At 41.1% G+C, this 20,275-nt stretch overlaps 1 protein-coding gene across 4 annotated transcripts in view; it reads left to right on the top strand.

The window, feature by feature from the left end:
• Positions 1–17,443, top strand: part of TRAF5 (TNF receptor associated factor 5) — a 44,780-nt gene extending 27,337 nt beyond the window's left edge. For 2 of the 4 annotated variants that reach the window (XM_019738107.3, XM_019738106.3), the window contains 8 exons: positions 1,818–1,919; positions 4,307–4,471; positions 5,086–5,163; positions 5,487–5,561; positions 8,186–8,278; positions 12,401–12,541; positions 14,002–14,170; positions 15,723–17,443. In XM_019738107.3, coding sequence (XP_019593666.3) covers positions 1,818–1,919; positions 4,307–4,471; positions 5,086–5,163; positions 5,487–5,561; positions 8,186–8,278; positions 12,401–12,541; positions 14,002–14,170; positions 15,723–16,300 — 1,401 coding nt within the window. In that variant the 3' untranslated portion in view covers positions 16,301–17,443. The remainder of the gene's footprint in view (positions 1–1,817; positions 1,920–4,306; positions 4,472–5,085; positions 5,164–5,486; positions 5,562–8,185; positions 8,279–12,400; positions 12,542–14,001; positions 14,171–15,722) is intronic. The other 2 variants (XM_088801654.1, XM_074322001.2) reach the window with 2 other exon arrangements.
• Positions 17,444–20,275: the final 2,832 nt, after the last annotated feature.

The following is a 20,275-nucleotide window of genomic DNA, read 5'->3' as shown; positions in this document are numbered from 1 at the left end:
GTTTCCTGGAATTCACTTTTTTATCTGGTTAATCTCTAGAACTTCCTTTCATTATTATTGTGTCTTTTTTTTTTTTTTTTAGCTTTTTTTTTTTTAATTTATTGGGGTGATAATTGTTAGTAAAATTACATAGATTTCACGTGTATATTGTGTCTAATAATAGCCTTATTGAGATATAATTCATATGCCATGAACTTTACCTTTAAAGTAGACATGTTTCTTGAGTATACACCTAGGAGTAGAATTACTGGGTCATATGGTAACTATGTTTAACGTTCTGAGGAACTGCCAGAGTATCTTTCAAAGCAGCTGCATCATTTTACATTCCTACTAGCAATGTATGAGAGTTCTAATTTCTCCAGATCCTTGCCAAAATTTGTTATTGATCTTTTTTATTATAGCCTTTCCAGTGGGTATTAAGAGGTAACTTGTGGTTTGGATTTGCTTTTCTCTGATGATTAGTGGTACTGAGTGTCTTTTCATGCGCTTGGCCATTTGTAATATCTTCTTTGTAAAAATGCTTTTTCAAGTCCTTTGCCTATTTTTAAGTGGATTATTTGTCTTGTTGTTGAGTGCTTTATGTATTCTGGATACCAGTCACTTATCAAATATATGATTTGCAAATATTTTTCTCCCATTCGCTAGGTTGTCTTTTCACTTTCTTGATGGTATCCTTTGAAGCACAAAAGTTTTTCATTTTGATGAAGTCTTATTTATCTTTTGTGTGTTTAGTTGCTTGTTCTTTTAAGTGTTGTATCTAAGAGACCTTTATCTAACCCACAGTCATGAAGATTTTTCTCCCTTGAAACTTCCTTTTAAGCTCAGTTTTCTTCCTTTAAAATTCCAGTAGAGGACATTCAAGTGTCACCTCCTCCAGGAAGCTCCCCGAGCACCTGTCTGATGTACACGCTCCTTCTGTCCCTCTTATGATGCGAATTGTCAATGCTTAGCAGAGGACAGTGCTGTCCTTCTGTCTGCCTCACCCGCTAGACCAGGGATTGGCCCACTACAGCATGGGATTTGTTGGGACAAATCCAGCCTGCCACCTGTTTTTGTATGACCTATGAGCTAAGAATGTTTTTTATATTTAAATCATATAAAAAAAATCAAAAGACGGGTACACAGGAACTCTGTATTATTTTTGTGACTTGCCCTTAGTCTTAAATCATTTCAAAATAAAAATTTGAAAAATCAAAATAAGAATGATGTTTTCTGACACGTGAAAATTATATGAAATTCTCACTTCAGTGTCCATAAATAACGTTTTATTGGAATGCAGCCATGCCCATTCATTCACGTATTGTGAATGGCAGAGCTGAATTGTTGCAACAGAGACCATTGCCATGTGGTTTGCAAAGACAAAAATATTTACTATCTGACCCTTTATGAAGAAAGTTTGCCAACCCCTGGTGTGTGCTGAAATAGCAAGTCAGCACAGCTTCAGTGACACTCCCTGATGACTAATACAAACCTTTCTGCTGGGACGGGAAGCGGAAAATATCACCCTCAGCCACAGCCCCACCTTCTGACCTTTGAGCACGTGGGGTCAGGTACACCACAAAATTCTCCTAGCATAGCAGCATACAGTGCTGGGCATGAAATTACTACCTGGCTTGTATGTTTGGGGACCTGTCAGAAATATGTATCTGAGACAGCTTTTTCTTTTACGGTGGTGAATGTGGTATTTCCATTCCAACCACTGTCTGGAAGTTGCCACCCAGCTATTGAGATGTATCTGAAGACCAAATTAATAATAACTTCATTCATGTTGCTCTAAAGCTTTGGAGTGTGAGAGACCTATCGTATTTATCTTTTAGGTGTTTAAAGACAATTGCTGCAAAAGGGAAGTCCTCAATTTATATGTATTTTGCAAAAATGCTCCTGGATGTAATGTCAAGATTATTCTGGGACGATTCCAGGTTGGTATGACTCACGAACAATATTTGTCCTTGCCATTTTTCCAGTGATGTGTCTTGAACAGCTTTTTGTGACAGTGTCTGAGCTAAGCAGGGTGGGGTAGGGGGTTCATTGGGTTGCCCTCAGAGAATTCCTGTCTAGTAATTTTACTAGCATAGCATGCCAAGGGCTAAGACGTGAGGGAAAAGGTTCATTGTGCGTGGAACGCGTGGAGGACATGCCATTTGTACTAGACTTTAAATTATGGGTGAAGGACATTGATCCAAAAGCGAAAATGTGAGGCATGCTGGGCAAAAGGAACTCTCAAGCAAGGACATGTCATTTTGGGGGACCTGTGAAGGATTTCGGGTCCCTAGGGTGGGAGCCAGGGTATGACTGCCCAAAAGCATTTGCAAGTGCTGAGATGGGTGTTTCCCAGCACCTGTGGGCCTTGGGTACCTAGCGTTTATGGTCTAAGGCAGGTAGGTAACAGATCAGAACAGAGATAGCATAGAGTTTAAAGGGGAAGTTTTGGTACGAGATGCAAACAAGTAAGGTGCAGGGGAGTTGACTTCCTCTCGAGTGAACTGTCCTACATAGCTCTTCCATCCAGCTGGGGAAGCTCCTTGAATTCTAAGCTGGAAATGTGGCTGTGTCATGGCAGGCCCATATCAGATTTGATCACACTATGAATGAGTAAGACTCAGGCATCTCAAGCTTCCTGGGAATTGCTTGGCAGCTGCTGAGATTTTCCCCTCCCACCCACACATTTTGGAAAGTATTTCAGGTGATTCAGTCTTTTCTCCATCACGCCTCCAAACCCCCTAGGCACTGAGCTTATAAATGTGTAAATGATTTCCTTGTTAATCCAGGGAGTTCTTTGGAGGTTCACGGAACTTTTTTTGTGTTTGAAAGTCAAATCCTAGAGCAGGCCCTCTTTTCCCACTTTGTTGTGTTCTCACTAAGCCTGAAAAGGAAATGGGGCTCAAATAGACCGCTGAGTAGTTTAAAGGCCAAATCATCAGCGTCTAGAGGACAGTGGCTGGTTTCTTTTCGCCTCTTTCTTGTGTGTGTGTGTGTGTGTGCGTGTGTGTGTGTGTGTGTGTGTGTGTGTGTGTGTCCCTGCATTCCCTGTTCTCCCAGTCCAGCATGATGAGGTATAGAAGCTCCCAGATAGCAGAGGCTTGATGAATGCTGACTGTTTTGCTGAGAGTGGAGGGGAAACATCAGTAAATTTTTGGATAAGATGTGGCTTTCAATTGTTATCACCATGTGTTTCTTACTAGCAGAGGCAAAGGAAAATAGCTATACTATTTATGTATCTCCTGTAGAAAAACCGTTTGCTCTTTTTTCCTTCAGAGAAGGGGTCAGCAAACTTGCTATCAAGAGCCAGATAGTAAATATTTTAGGCTTTGCGGGCCATACAGTTGCTGTCACAACTACTCAACTTCCCCATTGTGGAGGGAAAGCAGCCATAGGCCGTATGTGAATAGATAGGCGTGTGGCTGTTCACCAATACAACTGTATTGACTAAAACCAGTCGCAGGCCAGGTTTGGCCCAAGGGCCATAGCTTGTTAATTCTGTTTTAAAGGCTTTTACAGGGAGACATGCTCAGTAGGATTTTGCTAACTTGTCAGCATCACAGCAACTTGCATTAATCCAAACATTTTATTAAGCTGTGCTTGCTTTTATAAATCTCTAATGTGAAGCCCACTGGAATGAACGCTGTCCATATCATTCCTCGCTAATAATCTGGTTAAAAACATGTCCTGACTTTACAAGACTGATCATTCCCGGCTTCTCTTGGGCCTGTGATCCTATCATTTCTCTCCCTACTTCTGGAAAAGCTTCCTCTCGACCCCTTTTCTTCCGTTTATCCTTTCCCTTCCTTCACTGACTTAGGATAGGCCCTTCTCTTCCCTCTTTTCCCTCTGTCTGGCTTTTACCATCTGCTATGCAGAGATTAGTACTTGGTGCTGGGGAGGAGAATGGAGAGCTCACAAAGGAAATAACAAAGATCCTTGAAGCCCTGGTAAATTAATTGGCAAGCCTAAGGAAAATATTCAAGAACCAACCTGAGAACACGAGCATGTTCCTAGATAATCTGAAAGAAACTCAGCATACTTCCTTCTTCACCCATTCTCCCCTGTCGTCCTAACTCCCACCAAGCAAGGCTGGCTTTCACAGCCTCCATCCCAGGTCCAGACAGCTCTCTCTATGGGGGGGGGGGGGGAGGGGGGGAGGCGCTGTCCTCAGCAGAGGCAGGAGCGGCCTCCACTGAGCCTGCAGGCAGAGGCTGCCCTCCCCGCCCTCCGTCCTCACTCCCTCCCTCCCTCACTAGGTCTTCCAGCCGCCTCTCCTCCCGCTGCCCTTGTCAACGTCCCCCTGGCCTCTTGTCATCTATTGCAGGACCACCTTCAGCAGTGCTTATTTCAAGCTGTGCAGTGTTCTAATGAGAACTGTCGGGAAGTAGTTCTTCGGAAAGATCTGAAAGAGCATGTGAGCGCAAACTGCCAGTTTCGAGAGGAAAAATGCCTTTATTGCAAAAAGGATGTGGTAGTAATCAATCTACAGGTAAAAAGAGAACAGTCTTTATGGGGCTAAATTCTGCCTGACTGGTCACAGGGAATCAGATGGGATACCAGAACCACATTTTGGGGTTTATTATTGCACAGAAATAGGTCTAAGAAATAATTTTATCTGAGGGTTCTGTAAAAAACTAAAAGCCTTCTTGTTGGTGGGATTCTATTTATTCATCATTGGCAAAAATATTGTTCAAGCATCTGCTGAGTGTGAGTGTGCAAGGAATTATGCTAGTGCTGAGTCATACATTAGTGACAATGCTGTCTGTCCTCAGGATGCTGCGATCTAACTGGAGCGGCAGTGTGTGGGCATAAAAAGAGAGCATGGGGTACCTTCCACATGTGCCATGACTCCCACAGCGTGCCCCACTGTGAGCCCTGTGCCGTCTGACCTTTTAGAATAATTAGAAAACTGAATTGAATTCATTTATACCAAGAAAGTAGCCATGTATAATCCTTTCTGGAACTGGGCCATACCTTCCTATAGAGAGTAAGCTGTATAACATCGATCCCCAAAGAGCTATGTGTATAAACACTCTGAGGCCATAAAAGGGAACCCTTGAAAGCAAGGGGCGGCTTTGTTTCAATACACTTTCTCTGTTTCAGAATCATGAGGAAAACTTGTGTCCCGAGTACCCAGTATCTTGTCCCAACAAGTGTTCGCGGCTTATTCCAAGAACTGAGGTAAGTGTAAATAATGCTCTCAGTAGGTTTTATGTAAGGTAAACTTTTAGTAATCATGATGATTTGATAGGATTGCATTGGCCAAGGCCCAAGACTTAAATGACACCCACGATAACCATGTCTCTGTCTTCCCTTCCCTTTTCCCCAAGAATTCTCAGTTTTCACCTTAGCATTCTCTCCACCAGGCCTTAGCATGGCTTTTTCCTTCTCCTATTCCCGCCCTTCTTCCCAAGCCACCCTGGGCTGCCTGCTTGCTGCGGTTATACCAGGCATTTGGAGAATCAGTGATGAATTTCTGGAGCCTGAGGCTGTGTATTTCGTAGGTGGATGAACACCTCGCCGTGTGTCCTGAAGTGGAGCAAGACTGTCCTTTTAAGCTCTATGGCTGTACTGTAAAGGTATGGAGTGCTTTTTGTTTCTGCCTCTGCATTCTATATAATTCACTGAGCGAATTCCTTACACTCTTGGATTCCATACAGGATACAAAAGGACATTCACTTATGAGAATTTTAAGACTGGCAATTGTATTCATCAGGGTTCTCCAGAGAAACAGAACCAATAGGAGACATAGAACATATATGAACATGAATACGAATATGAAAAATATAAATAATATAAATATAAATAATGAGAAGGAGAGAGAGCGAGAGAAAGAGAAAAAGGGAGAGAGAGATTTTAAAGTAATTTGCATAAGTGATTGTGGGGCTGGCAAATCTGAAATTTGTAGCGCAAGCGAGAAGTCTGGATACTCAGGCTATAGTTCAACTGTTGTAATCTTGAGGAGAAGTGCTTCTTCTCCAGTAAACTTCAATCTTTGCTCTTAAGGCCTTCAGCTGGTTGGATGCACTCCCCCTAACCCCCATTATGGAGGCTAACCTGTTTTCCTTAGAGTCAACTGCTTTAAATGTTAATCACATCTACAAAATCCCTTCATAGCAACATCTAGACAAATTTTGGCCAAACAACTGGGCACCATAGCCTAGCCAAGTTAATACATAAAATTAACCACCACAGGGATAATTTCTGCCTCTGCCAGGTTTGGGGATCTCCTGGAGTCACTTTTCCAATGATGACAAATCTTGGTTTTATGGTAACCCCTGTCTGTCCCCAAGGATTTTGAAACAAATTGACTTAAAATCATGTTTTAAAACATATTTTGTTATCTGTTAAATACCTTTAAAAGTATTATTCAGAATATTATATAACATAAATTTAAAAAGAACAAAAATAACGTTTGATTCCTACATCAGTCTTTTTAACAGATTCCAAATGCATCAAAGTTTTAACCATTAAAATATATCATGCTCTGTATTGTTTCACATTTTCTGTAAATCTAAAATTACTCCAAAATAAAGTTTATTTTAAAAATCATAAAAATACTAGAAGAATAAAATGAGTGAATTTTCTTTTGATTCTTGAAATAAAGAAGACTTTCATAGATGATTAACACAAAACCAGAAGCCATAATTCTGATAAGTTTAACCATAAATATTTAAAACTTCTATTGATTTTTTAAAATTACCATAAATAAAGTCAAATGCAAACCACAAACTGGAGGTATATTTACAACATATGACCATGCAAAAAAGAGCCTACTTTTTTAATATACAAAGAATTCTTATCTTACACCTAATTAAACATAAATTATAACAAGAAATATAATTTGCACCATCAAATTAACAAAGACTAAAACAATTTATAATAGCCAACTTTTTTGAGGGCAGTTTGGTTATAACTATGAAAATAAAAAGTGAACCCACACATTGACCTTATCCTTCTGCTAGGAATTTATCCCACAGATATCCTTTCATAAGTGGGCAGTGATTACACATACACACACACACACACACACACACACACACAGATGTTTATATAGCAAAAAAAACCACAAAACAACTAAAAACAACTTATAAGTCCTTCATTAAAAGTGCTGCCTACGTACTTATATATATTCATATTTTGGGATACTTGCATCTGATAAAAAGAATAAGGTGTATACTTTTTAATTAAATATAATATGCTCTCTTTGTATTAAAATGTGTATGTATCCTCACTGACTGGTGGGTGAGAGTAGGGAATTGTGTGGTGATGCAGAGAATGCTGTAGTTTTCATTCTGCATCATCTTTCATTCTGTATCTACATAAGCATATATTCCTCTTATTTTAAAAATCTATTTGAAAAAATATATATATTACGAGAAGCCTTTAAAAAGAATCAATGAAGAGTCCATAAATTTGTCACATACCAAACCAGTGATTGTCTTCATTGTAAAAACGACAGGGTTTACCTCTCTAGTGCATGAAATACAGAAGTGCTTTCCAGCTTTGAAAGGAATTTTCTTTAGAGTTAGGCGCAAATGTTCAATTGGATTGTATTCTAGAACTTACCTCAGTTCCAGAGCCGGGGATGAGAGTTCTCTGGGCGAGGGGCCAACCCTAAACAGAAGGGAAATTGATGATGAATGTTTGCTTAAAATCCATGGATCACCCAGAACCCCTCACATTTCCTTTATTAGTCATATAGGCACTTTGTGATTATTATTGCAAATGTATTATTTGATTTTGAGGGCAGCAAATTTGCATGGGCCGAAATCACAATTAAGTTGCCTACCTTCGGCCTGTGATAGCAGGACAGTGATAGAAGACAGCATAGAAATGTGCTTGGTAGGAGGGAGAACTAACGTAAGCCTAAAACTGACCTGGAGGTAACCCACTAAGGAGATAGGTTTTATATGCGAGTAACTGTGAGATGACAATATCTACACTTAAACCACAGTCTGATAGTCCCAGTGTCAGGAAGGAACTCAGCATTGGGAATTTTGATAGTGGTCTGATTCTCTGTCTCTGTAAGTTTAAAATTGTTTCGTGGGAACTGTCCTGAAGCTGGAGGAGGGACCATTCTTCCTGCAACCCACCTTGAGTCAAGTAAGCAACGTTGTTAAAGTTCTGCTTTAGCAGAGCATACCACCCTTGTTTTGGGAGCCTTTCAACAACCTGTCTTATTTTTCTCTTCATATTGAAGGACAAACGGGAGAAGCTGCAGCAGCATGAGCATGCCGCCTTACGGGACCACATGCTTCTTGTTTTAGAAAAGAACTTCCAATTAGAAGAACAGGTAAATAAATATCAGGTTTGGATATAAAGGGAGGCAGCAGGATTGCTGAGATTTGCAATTATTGGCATTCTTACAGTCTCCGTTTCAGTGTAAGTTGACTGGTGGTAGATGTTTTTCTACTAAGTGGCCCAGTAGACTCATAGGATAGCAGGACATTTGAAGTGGAATGTGCCTTTGAGATCTTTGAGTCCATTGCCCTCATTGAACAGAGGAAGTAACTAAGCTCAAATACAGTTTGATGTGTTTGTGACTCATAAGTGGCAGAATTCAATCTCAAACCAATGTCCCCTGATTCGCAGTCACACGCTCTCTGTGACATGCCACACTGCCTCTCTACAGCCCTTTTGGTTAATAATACCTGGTAGCTATTAGGTACCTCGTAGGTGTTCAGTGTTTTTTAATGAAATCAGTATTACCATGAAACAACAGTTGACAATCTGTTCTAGGCACTCTAGGTTTTATATATTTTGTAGAGAGTCATAACTCCTGCCTTTGAGAAGCTTTGTAACCGGATAAATGCCTACATACATATTTCACCGAGTTGCTATTATTAAGTGAAAGTATGTGTGCAAATGCCTGCCGTAGTCCCTGGAATATTCATAGTGGACCTCAATAAATGCTGATTCTGTTGCATAATTATTATAAAAGTTAATGATTTTGTTAGAACATCTCAGGGGATCAGACTTTTCAAGCCCATGTAGAGAAGAAAACCATCCATCTGCAGAGAGGGAGCTGAACTGGCTACTGCCGATGATTTTATGATGTCTGATTCCAGATTCACGTAGGTGTGTGAGTTCCAGGGTCAGATACTGGAGAAAGTTAGAAAGGCTGATGAAACTGTAACTTTGGTAGAAGGCATGCGGCCTAGTAACCATTCCCAACTTCTTTCTCTATCAGTTGCCTCATTCACCCACCCATTCATTCAACAAATACCTCCCATATGTCAGATACAATGCTAGTTGCTAGGGACAGCTCACAAAAACGGAAATAGTTAAGTGGCTGTGTCTCACAGGACATGCTGTGAGGATGCCCCTGTCTGGGTACAGAGGCTACATCAGTTTACTCCAAGGGAAATGGGGAAGGACATCTGAGATACGTCTTGAAGGAAGAGGAGGTCTGTCAGTTAACATGTTGTGGAAAGAGGGCTTTCTAAAAGGGAAAAGTTAAGGCGGGAGGCATAAGGGAGGCTGATGGTTCAGGGAAGTGGTATTTCCTGAATCCCATTGGATGGAGATTTCCTGAATCCAATGGGATGGAGAGACGGCTCAGGGTAAAACAGGAATGGTCTGTTAGATTCAGATTGCAATAGCTTTCCATGTAAGCTAAGACGTTTTGAACACTGCATTCATTTTTCTTTTATTTATTCATATTCTGCCTTGTTTCAGAAAGGATTTAAGGGCCAAAAGTCTGAACTAATGTTTGTCAGTACTAGGGAGCTAATAGGGACTTTTACATTGGAAACTACTTGGCCAGCTAATTGTTTGTTTGGTTTTAAAAAGTAAGACAGCTGGCAGTAGCATGGAAGATGGATAGATGGAGAGAAGAGAATGAGGACAGAGCGACCAGGCAGAAGGATGCTGCAAAAGACGAGACAATGTCGTGTAGAGCTTGGCAGTTGACGAGTGAGGGCTCTGGTATCAGAATGCCTGGCTCCGAGGATGAGCTGCACACACAGTCCTATGAGTATGGGCAAGCTACTTACCCTCTCTCTCCCCAGTTTCTTCATTTGTAAATGGGGTGATGGTGAGGGTTAAATGACATAATATTTAAGCCCTTAGCACAGTGCCTGGCACATGAGCTTTCAATATTAGGTTGGAAGCAAGATGCTGGAGGAGGTGATAGTGATGGTCATGGTCAGCCAAGGCTGTGTCAGTGGGAGACAGGACAGTGGGAACCACTCAGGGGTTGGAATGGCTGTGAGCTCAGAAGTCAGGGAACATGGTAATGTTAACTGAGATGGGGCGCTACAAGGACCGGAGCAGGTTAGAGGTGAAGGTGAGGAGGGGAGATTTGCTTTTGTGCAGGGAGATGTCTGGTGCGTAGGTAGAAGTCAGCTCTCAGGGTCTTCATAGAGGATTCTGGGGTCAGAGATCAGATGGTTGTTGCCGCCATTTGTGCCTTCGTTTATAAAATATGTAGCAGATGCCCTCTGTGTGCCAGGAACTGTGCAAGACTTTGGGAATAAAGAAATAAGTGAGATATTGCCTTGACAATTTACTGGAGGGAAAAAAAAGATGAAAATAACCCCCGCCCCCCCAAAAACACACACCAATAGAGTAATAAGGGTATGTTATACACTCGAGTATAGTCAGGTGTCATGGAATTTAAGAGGTAGCCTGGGTAAGTGGTCCTAGTAATAATCCTGAGAGAATGTACCCTTTGAGTGGAGGCTTGGAAAGCAGTGCTTTCTTGATGAAGGAGGAAGTGTCTGAGAGGGAAAGGCCTGGTGGGAAATAGAAGTTGTGCACTCTTGCTGGGCAGGGTGCACACGACACCTGAATGGGCTTGAGAGTGAAAAGGTAGCCTGGGGCAGAGCGTGTAGGGCCCTGTATGTAACCACTAGAGATGGTTAAAGGGACGGGCGCGCGGGGCAAGACCAGATCTATCTCTGCATATTATTGTGGACAATGCATGGAGTATGCATTGGAGGAAAACAAGACTAAAAAGAGGGAGAACATGCATTCATGCATTCATTTAACAAATATTTAGCAAGCTCCTACTGGCGCCAGGAGCTAGGCCAGTTGCTGGGGTTACAGTGGCCTGTAGGGTCCATGCCAGGCCCAGCTCCCATAGACCTCCCTTCCAACACGTGTGTGTAGGACCAGTTAGGAAGCTGTTGTAGCAGTCCAGGTGAGAAGTGATGAAGGCTGAAGTTAGTGCTGAAACAAGGTGAGAGGAAATGAGAAATGGATGTTGTTTTGTCTTGTGTGTTAAAGTTGGCAAGTATTGCTGATTGAGTGGCTATGAGGATGAGAGAAGAGTTGTCTAGGGTCACGCTTAGGTTTTTGGTTATTTCTTTCCCATAGGTTACAAATTCTGAGCGGGTACCACGTTTTGCCTACCACTCGCTAGCTGTGTGCCGGGCAGATTACATAAACTCTCTGCCTCTGTGTCATCATCTGTAAAATGGGACCAATAGTCATAACCCAACTCATAGGGTTCTTTGCGGATAAAAGAGCTAATGAGTATAAGGGTATGATAGACATTCAGCAGATTTCAGCTATTACTATTGATACTGTGGCCATAACATCTAGTGTGGTATGGTGACTAGTGACTTTTAGTAAGTATATACTGAGTGAATGAAGACAACCAGTTCAGTAAATTCAGTCAAGTGATGTCACTGTCATTAGATGAACCATCATAGTGGGTTAGGTAGAGAAAAGATTCATGAGAATCTGTGGGTCAGTTTCTTTCAAAGCACCTGCAAATATTTTCCTAGAATTATATAGGAATCTACTGGTAAATTCCTATATATTCCTATAAATTCCCATATATACTCATATATGTGTATGTATATATATATATATATATATATATATATATATATATATATATATATATATATATATATATATATATACACACACACACACACACATATATCTCCTAGAAAACTATATAATATAGTTTTTTGGGGGTGCCAAAAATGTACACACATTTTAAGAGATGTTATCTATGCTCAAGCAGTAGTTCACCATAATAGAAGTGTCTAGATGCTGATGGTAACCACTTTGATACAGTTTTTTCCTTTCTTAAAGTGTGTATACATTTTTTGGCACCCTCCCTCTCTCTATATATATATACCTGGAGTGCCAAGAAAATATGTACAAGCGGACACTTTGGTCAGCGTTGCTCAAGCAGTAGTTCGCCATAATCAGAAGTGTCTGGACGCTGATGGTAACCACTTTGAGCACCTCTTGTAATTGCAGGAATCAAACGTGACTTGCATTCATCTTTTGTTATCAGTATATATTGAATATTACAATTTTACTAGTTTTCCTTTCTTAAAATGTGTATACATTTTTCAGCACCATATCTTACCTGCAATATTCTCCTAGAACCGCATTTATTTTAATTTGTATGCATGCATTTAAATGACCTCAGCTACATTCCTGTTATTAGATTTCTGATTTATATAAGAGCCTGGAGCAGAAAGAAAGTAAAATCCAGCAACTAGCAGAAACTGTAAAGAAATTCGAAAAGGAGTTCAAGCAGTTTGCACAGCTGTTTGGCAAAAACGGAAGCTTCCTCTCAAACATCCAGGTGAGAAATGGCCTTTCTACTTATCACCAAGGCTTAGCCTTCAATTGGCAGGGAGGGTTTTTCTTATAATGTTTTAAATTTAAATAATTTCAAAAGCTCAGAAAAACTACAAGAATAAGATAGTGCAAAAACCACCTGTATATTCTCCACCTAGACTCACCAATTGTCAATATTCTGTCCTGTTGGCTTCATCATTCACCTTCATTCTCTCTCTCCCCACCCCCTTCCCCTCTGTCCTTTCGGAACCACATGAGAATAAGCTGCATATACTATGGCCCTTTACCCCTACATACTTCAGTGTGTATTTCATAAGAATAAAGATCTTCTTTTACATAGTCCCAGTATCTTTAGCAATGTCAGTAAATTTAACATTGATACAATAATTTTATATAATTTACGGCAGTTAGGGTTTTAATTAATGTTGGGCCAATATTAGTCACTTGATTTCAGATTCATTGAGAGCATTTATAGTCCGGAATTTTGTAGCCAACAGAGTGAAACTATTAATTCCTTTGGGAAGAAAATGTTTTAAACATCAACAAAAGAGAGCAAAAATTACTTTGTAAACCATGAATGTTAAAAGCCATAAATTCCTAATGAATAATATCTTTATTGTAGTTATAAAATTACAGTGAAAAAGATTCCTTGACATGTTGTATGGGAAATATTTTTGAAATTTGAATTATCCCAGAAAATACAGGCCATATAGTTCCCATACTTTGTCAGCACACCGTGTATGTGTGTGAGTGTGAGAGTGTGTGTGTATGTATGTGTCTGTACGCACATGTGAGAGTGTCTAGGAGAAAGGAAAAACATCATAGGTTACTGTCTCAATTCTGATCTTTTTCTAGCACACTGAGCAGTCAGAGTTAAGGCAGCAAGGGCTAGAGAGTAGGAAAGCTATAGCTGTGGTTTTGTTTCATCTCTTCCATCTAAAGAGCAGTCGAAAGTTCCGGCCTCACCCAGGGCACTTCTGTACCACCTGTAGTGCACCAGGCCAGAACAGGTGGGCTGCCTCCTAGCTTATTCTCTGCCTTCTAGCAGAGCAAAAGTGAATCAGGAGAATCGCTTCTAAGAAGAGAAGGAAGTGATAAGGCAACAGGAGAGCTGACATGAGCACAGAGATATAAAGATAGATTAGAGAAACGAGTGAAGAGAAATTGAGGGATGAGTAAAAATCAGATGAAGAAAAGTCCAAAGATTTGGAACAGCAGCTGGGATGGGGAGAGGGAGAGGGAGGAGGAGGAGGAGGAGGAGGAAAAAGAGGAAGAAGAGGAAGAGGAGGAAGATGTAGGTGGTTAATCTCTGCAATCCTCATTGAATTTTCTATTCTGGGCTATGTAGTTTCATTTCATTAATTCATTAATTAAATGTGAAATGTTTGAGTTGAAAATTTTAATCTCAATGAACTGCTAAGATATTAATTTACTAAGATATTAATATCCATTTTGTACTGAAAGGTTCTTACCAGTCACGTTGACAAGTCTGCTTGGCTAGAAGCGCAAGTGCGTCAGTTATTACAAATGGCTACCCAGCAACAAAATAAATTTGATATGAGGCCTTTGGTGGAAGCAATTGATACAGTGAAACAGAAAATTACCCTGCTAGAAAGCAATGATCAAAGATTAGGTATGTGTAATATTTTTTATCTCTCTTTTGGTGACTGTTTGTCTGCATATGTTCATGAAAAAAGCAAACACCTGGCCAAGTGGAGAGTCACAGCCGTCCAGGATAAACAATAGTTGAATCTGGTATTTGTGAAACAAAGCGCATGAGATTCTGGCTAATCGGGCAAAAATGATGAAGAGCCACCAGCTGGAGATGGGAGGGGTCAGGGGTGGAAAAGGATCAGAACATTCCAAGAACAGGGAATGATGGTTTTTAAGGAGAGTGGAAAATAAGGAGAAAGCTAAGCAAGCAATGTGGTGGAATCATTGTTTTAAGTACAGGCATACATCGGAGATACTGTGGGTTCAGTTCCAGACCACTGCGATAAAGTGAATTTCACAAAAAAGCAAGTAACAGATTTCCTTCTTCTTTTTTTGGTTTCCCAGTGCATATGAAAATTACGCTTGCGGTACACTGCAGTCTATTAAGTATGTAATAACATTATGTCTGAAAAAAAATGTACACACCTTAATTAAAAAAAAAACTTGGTTGCTAAAAAATGCTAACCAGAGGGAAAAGGGGGTCAAATACCGGGGGTACCAAAAAAATGTATACAAGTGGACACTTTGGTCAGCGTTGCTCAAGCAGTAGTTCGCCATAATCAGAAGTGTCTGGACACTGATGGTAACCACTTTGAGCACCTCTTGTAATAGCAGAAGTCAAACGTGACTTGTATTCATCTTTTGTTATTGGTTTATATTAAGTATTACAATTTTTATACTTTTGTCCTTTCTTAAAACGTGTATACATTTTTTTGGCACCTTCTTTACATGGTGATATATTATAAAAATGTACACTTGAAACCTATATAATTTTGCTAACCAATGTCACCCCCAATAAATTTAATAAATAAATAAATAAATAAATAAATAAATAAATAATGCTAACCATCATCTGTGACTTCAGTGAGTAGCAGTCTTTTTGCTGGCGAAAGGTGTTGCCTTAGTAACATCAAAGATCACTGATCACAGATCACCGTAACAAACATAATGACAAAGTTTGAAATATGGTGAGGATTACCAAAATGTGGCACAGAAACACGAAGTGAGCAAATGCTGAAAAATGGCGCCAATAGACTTGCTTGACACGGGGTTGCCACAAACCTTAATTTGTAAAAAAAAAACGCATTGTGTGCCAAGCACAATAAAGTGAAGTCCAATAGCACAAGGTATGCCTGTAGAGAAAACTATAAAACGGTTCGGCTACTTAAAACCATGCCGGTTAGAAAACCGGGGCGCTCACCATGCTAACTGAATGTTGCGTGTGTCTTCTCTACACTTGGGCAAGATTTAGTTCAAGAGGACGCATTCAGGTTTTTTGGTGCTGCTCTCGCCAAAACATGCAATTCACTGAGTGGATACAATGAATACAAATGGTCCATTGGTAGACATTGAATTCAGTTCATCTTTAGGATGTCAGACTTTTATTGGTTCTCTTCAGATAACGAAATTCCACTTTGGGCAAATGCTAAAGACAACGTTGAGGCCCACAGAATCTGTGTTTTCCTTTGCAGTTGTTTTAGAAGGGGAGACGAACAAACACGATGTCCACATTAATATCCATAAAGCACAGCTGAATAAAAACGAAGAGCGATTTAAACTGCTGGAAGGTGCCTGCTATAACGGAAAGCTCATCTGGAAGGTGACAGACTACAGGACGAAGAAGAGGGAGGCGCTGGACGGGCACACGGTGTCCATCTTCAGCCAGCCGTTCTACACCAGCCGGTGTGGCTATCGGCTCTGCGCGAGAGCATACCTGAACGGCGATGGGTCCGGGAAGGGCACGCACCTGTCGCTGTACTTCGTGGTGATGCGAGGGGAGTTTGACTCGCTGCTGCAATGGCCATTCAGACAGAGGGTGACCCTGATGCTTTTGGACCAGAGTGGCAAAAAGAACCACATTATGGAGACCTTCAAGGCTGACCCCAATAGCAGCAGCTTTAAAAGACCCGATGCTGAGATGAACATTGCCTCTGGCTGTCCTCGCTTTGTGCCTCACTCTACTTTGGAGAATGCCAAGAACACCTACATTAAAGATGACACCATGTTCTTGAAAGTGGCTGTGGATTTAACTGACCTGGAGGATCTCTAGTCACCGTTTCTGGGGTGACAAAAGACTTCTTGGGTCCAGAACCTTGGAAGATGAAACCCTTATCATAGTGACTAAATTTAAACTCAGTACACGTTTGTATTCGGCTTTTTGCCCTTAGTGTTTGAAGCCAGTCTAAGACTTCCTAAGTGCTGTCTTCTTTTTACATTTCACTTGGTCCCAATTTGAAACTTAAAACACTTAGGATATCCTCTCATTATTTATATTTTTCTAGCTCTTGAAAGATGGTAAGTTTCTGGACAGCAAGGTTTGGGGCTTATCTCTTTTACTGGTGCTTAGCATGGGGCTTCAGGGGGCCACTCCACAAGCTTAAATGTTATTGAGGACACAGACGTTGAATTCCCAATTGAAAATTCTTTGGTACTTTACTATTTGGCCTGCTGATTTTGGAATTGACCAGAAGCCTGCAAAAGCCTCCTTTTAGGGTAGGCTGTTCCAGATCAGTAGATGGGTATTATATGTATAAAGACAATATGTCCAGTTGGCAATAGACATTTTGGTCAAATACTGAATTGCTACACCTCTGAATAGTTTCATGAAATTCACCACTCGTCAGCAAGCACAGTTTTGCAAGGCTGCATAAGAACTGGTGATTAAAGTAAGCACCTTCATTTTCCCTGCTGTAGTAAGCAGAAAGTACCACATAGCTTACATATAAGGAGATATAAACATTTAACTAAAGTCCTGATTTTATTAGGTTCAACCATGTGTAAAAACTATTTTCATAGGTCAAAAACAGTCAAATATTAATAGTTTAATAAGGTTCAACTTAAATGTAGATATGTATATGTATATGTATACAAAACTGCCTCAGCCGGGGAGAGCGCAAGGCTCATAACACCAGCATGGGCCAGGGAGCTGTGTCCTACACAACTAGACCGAGAAACAACGGCTTGAACTGGAGTGTGGGGGCGGGGGAGGAGGGGTGGAAGAAAGAGGGAAAGAAAAAAAAACCAAAACATTTTCAAGTGAATTTCTCAAAATACTGGTTTTGTGTTTTAATCAGCTTTTCTACATAAAAAATTTAAATCATGGCATGGTTTGCTTATGAGTTCAGAGACCATCATTGAAACAGTGAACACAGAACAAGGTATTCTAGAGAATAAAGCACTCCTTTCCCACAAAGTAAGAGTTGGGATTTTTGTTTTAAAGAAGTGGATCCATGTAAACTATTTTTCCTCTTTTATGATATGAACAGTTATTCTATATGAGTAAGATTTAAATTTTTATTTCCTTTGGTTTGATTTTGATTCCTGGTGAAATGAAAACAATACACTGGGCATTAAAGGGGAGCTACACTTGAGAAATATATATGCAGGATTAAAGTAGGGAGGGAGGCGGGGTACATATTAATGCATATTAACAGACCTGAATTCTGCCCCCTGATCTCCAAATTTGATATTTTCAGAGGAACAAGAATAGTCACAGCCAGGTTCAATTCACAGTGCCAATCCTGGATGCAAGTAAACAGGACACAGAATCGCCAAGCCTTTGTGTGGTCCCCAGACGATCGGGCCACACTGCTAACTACCTCTTTTCTCTTAGAAAGTGGTTTGAGACATGGATCTTAATCTTACATAAGAATTCTGGGCTGGAGACAAATCTTGATGGATGCATGGTAGGAGAACCACGTGGTGAAATTACCTGAGACCAGCACATTTCAGAGGGAGGAGGAAGCATTTGGAGAAGGAATGGTCAGAGGTAGAAGTACAAGGAGACGGGAAAGGAAAGGAATGTCAGCAGGACCAAGTGCCACCCTAAGAACAGCAGTCACCCCACAGCCGACTCTTAACTCATTATGACGCCCATGCTGCTCCCTCCTCAGTCTGTGTCTCTGACCCTTTGCCTTAATTGGCGGATTCTTATATCCAAGTACCTGCTGACCATCTAAACTTAGAAATCCCACAGGTACTTTAAAGTCCAGTTCACCAAAGCTGAGCTGGAAATCTTCCCACTCTCCCTTCCACTGCCCACCTGACTCCCGCTGTTTATTCTACCCCAGTTAATGACATCATCCAAGCCAGAAGTTTGGACACTTCTAGATTCCTCCCTGACTGTCCCCATCTAACCACCCACCCAGTTCTGCCAATGTGACCCCCAGATAATTTCTTTAAATTATTCCTATTACTTATCCCTACTTCCCACCGCTGCCTTAAGGCAGCCTACATTTTTTTGCTATGCAGTTTTTTATTTTTATTTTTTGCCTTTTTCAAATGCAACCTCACACTGCTACCCAGTAATCTCTCAAATGAAAAACTGAGAATGACTCCCCAACCCACCCACTGGCTCCATCACCCACAGGACAAAGCCCAGCCTCTTTGACGTGGGGTGCAAGGCCGAGCATGGCCACCTCGGGCCCTCCAGCCTCACCTCCTGACAGTTCTCCCCCTTCACATTTAGCAATAGCACACCAAGCTGTCTGCCATTTGTCTGGGCTTGTGCTGCACTTCTACGGGAATACTCTTCTCTTCCGTCACCTCCTTCTTTGCCTGGTGAATTCTTGTTCTGTAAGATTCTGCTGTGGCCTCACCGCCTCCAGAGGTCTTCCCAAACCACCCCTACTCACTGCACAGCCCACACCACCCTCACTAGACCAGGAGTACCTGCTCTGTGCTGCATACTGCCTTGTCTATACCTCAGTGTTCTCTTTTTTCCAGAAAACAAGTGTTAATTGACTATGTATTTGCAAGATTTTGTGTTAGGTGCAAATACAACAGCTACTGTCCCTGTCCTCATAAAACTTGTAATCTGGAGGCCAACCACAAGTGGCGAACCAAAGCGATCAAGACGTAAATGTTCCCGGTCTCCTCTGTCTGATAAAGACTTTCCCTCTCACTCCACCCCTCCACCCCCAAAAATGTACCTTTCAGACCAGTTCTGAATATTTGTGATGCGAAATAAGAAGAGGCAGAAAACATTTCAAGGGAGAGCCCTTGGGGCAAAATTTATGAAGAAAAAGCTACACCAGTCCAGGATTGGGTAGAACTGAAGAAGAGGGAAAAGGGATTATGAATTTATGGGAACTGTTGGGAATTGTGACTTGGTGCCCCTTTGATGCTGTTTTCCTTCCAAGAGACCATTAAAGACTAAAGTACATTTAAAAAGTATTTTGGGCTCTTTGACTTACACTTGTCGAGTGACACTCCACGTAGGGATTAGACTCTGGCTCCAGCACTTATAAGACACTTGAACAAATATATATGTAACAATATACATTGTGATAAATGTCTTGAAGAAAATGACAGAGGGCAGTGAAAGAATAATAGCGCCGGGCTAGAGAGAATATGTGTATACTTCGGGTTATCAGGGAAGGCTTTTACGCTGAGGTAACATGATAGTGTTCACGTAACGTTTTCTGAATGCCCAGCACTTTTGAACATTCTTCAAAATATCTGAGGAATTTCCTGTGAGAAAACTTGCCTCCTTGACCCCCTTTGCAGTACCTGCATGTGACCTAGGCCCCTCAATCAGGCATACCCGTGCAAAATTTCAACTTGAAAAATGAAGTTGGAAAGAGTCAACGTTTTTTGCAAGAAAGATTTGCAAGATGAAAGAAGGAAATATGTCCAACTCCGGTAAAGGGGGTTGAGGGTACCAGAGGCACAGCTTCTGGCACCCCAAGCCTTCTTTGTGTGAACTGTGTTTGTAGAAGTTGTGGTTTGGGTGTCTTGCAGTGGCAGCAGCAGTGGATTTTCACTAGAGCACTGGCTGTACTGCACCCACATCTGGCCTCTGGTCGTCCTGGAGATCCCGTGGGCTACATATATTAATAAAGGCCCTTTCTCAGCCAGAGCGGATGCTAATGTTTGTAACTAAGAACATGACTGAATCAAGCTGAGCCCTGAAAGATGAATAAGCCATGAGAAGAGCAGGTGGGAGGAGCATTTTGGACAGAGGGCACTGAGAAATAGAGTCATGTGCCACATAACGACACCTCGGTCAACCATGGACCCCATA

This window comes from Rhinolophus sinicus, chromosome 11 (assembly GCF_057876585.1).
Source record: "Rhinolophus sinicus isolate RSI-liver-muscle chromosome 11, RSI-T2T, whole genome shotgun sequence".
NCBI classification, from domain to species: Eukaryota; Metazoa; Chordata; class Mammalia; order Chiroptera; family Rhinolophidae; genus Rhinolophus; species Rhinolophus sinicus.
Note: the sequence above shows the minus strand (reverse complement) of the source record. Positions and strands in the feature narration are given on the sequence as shown.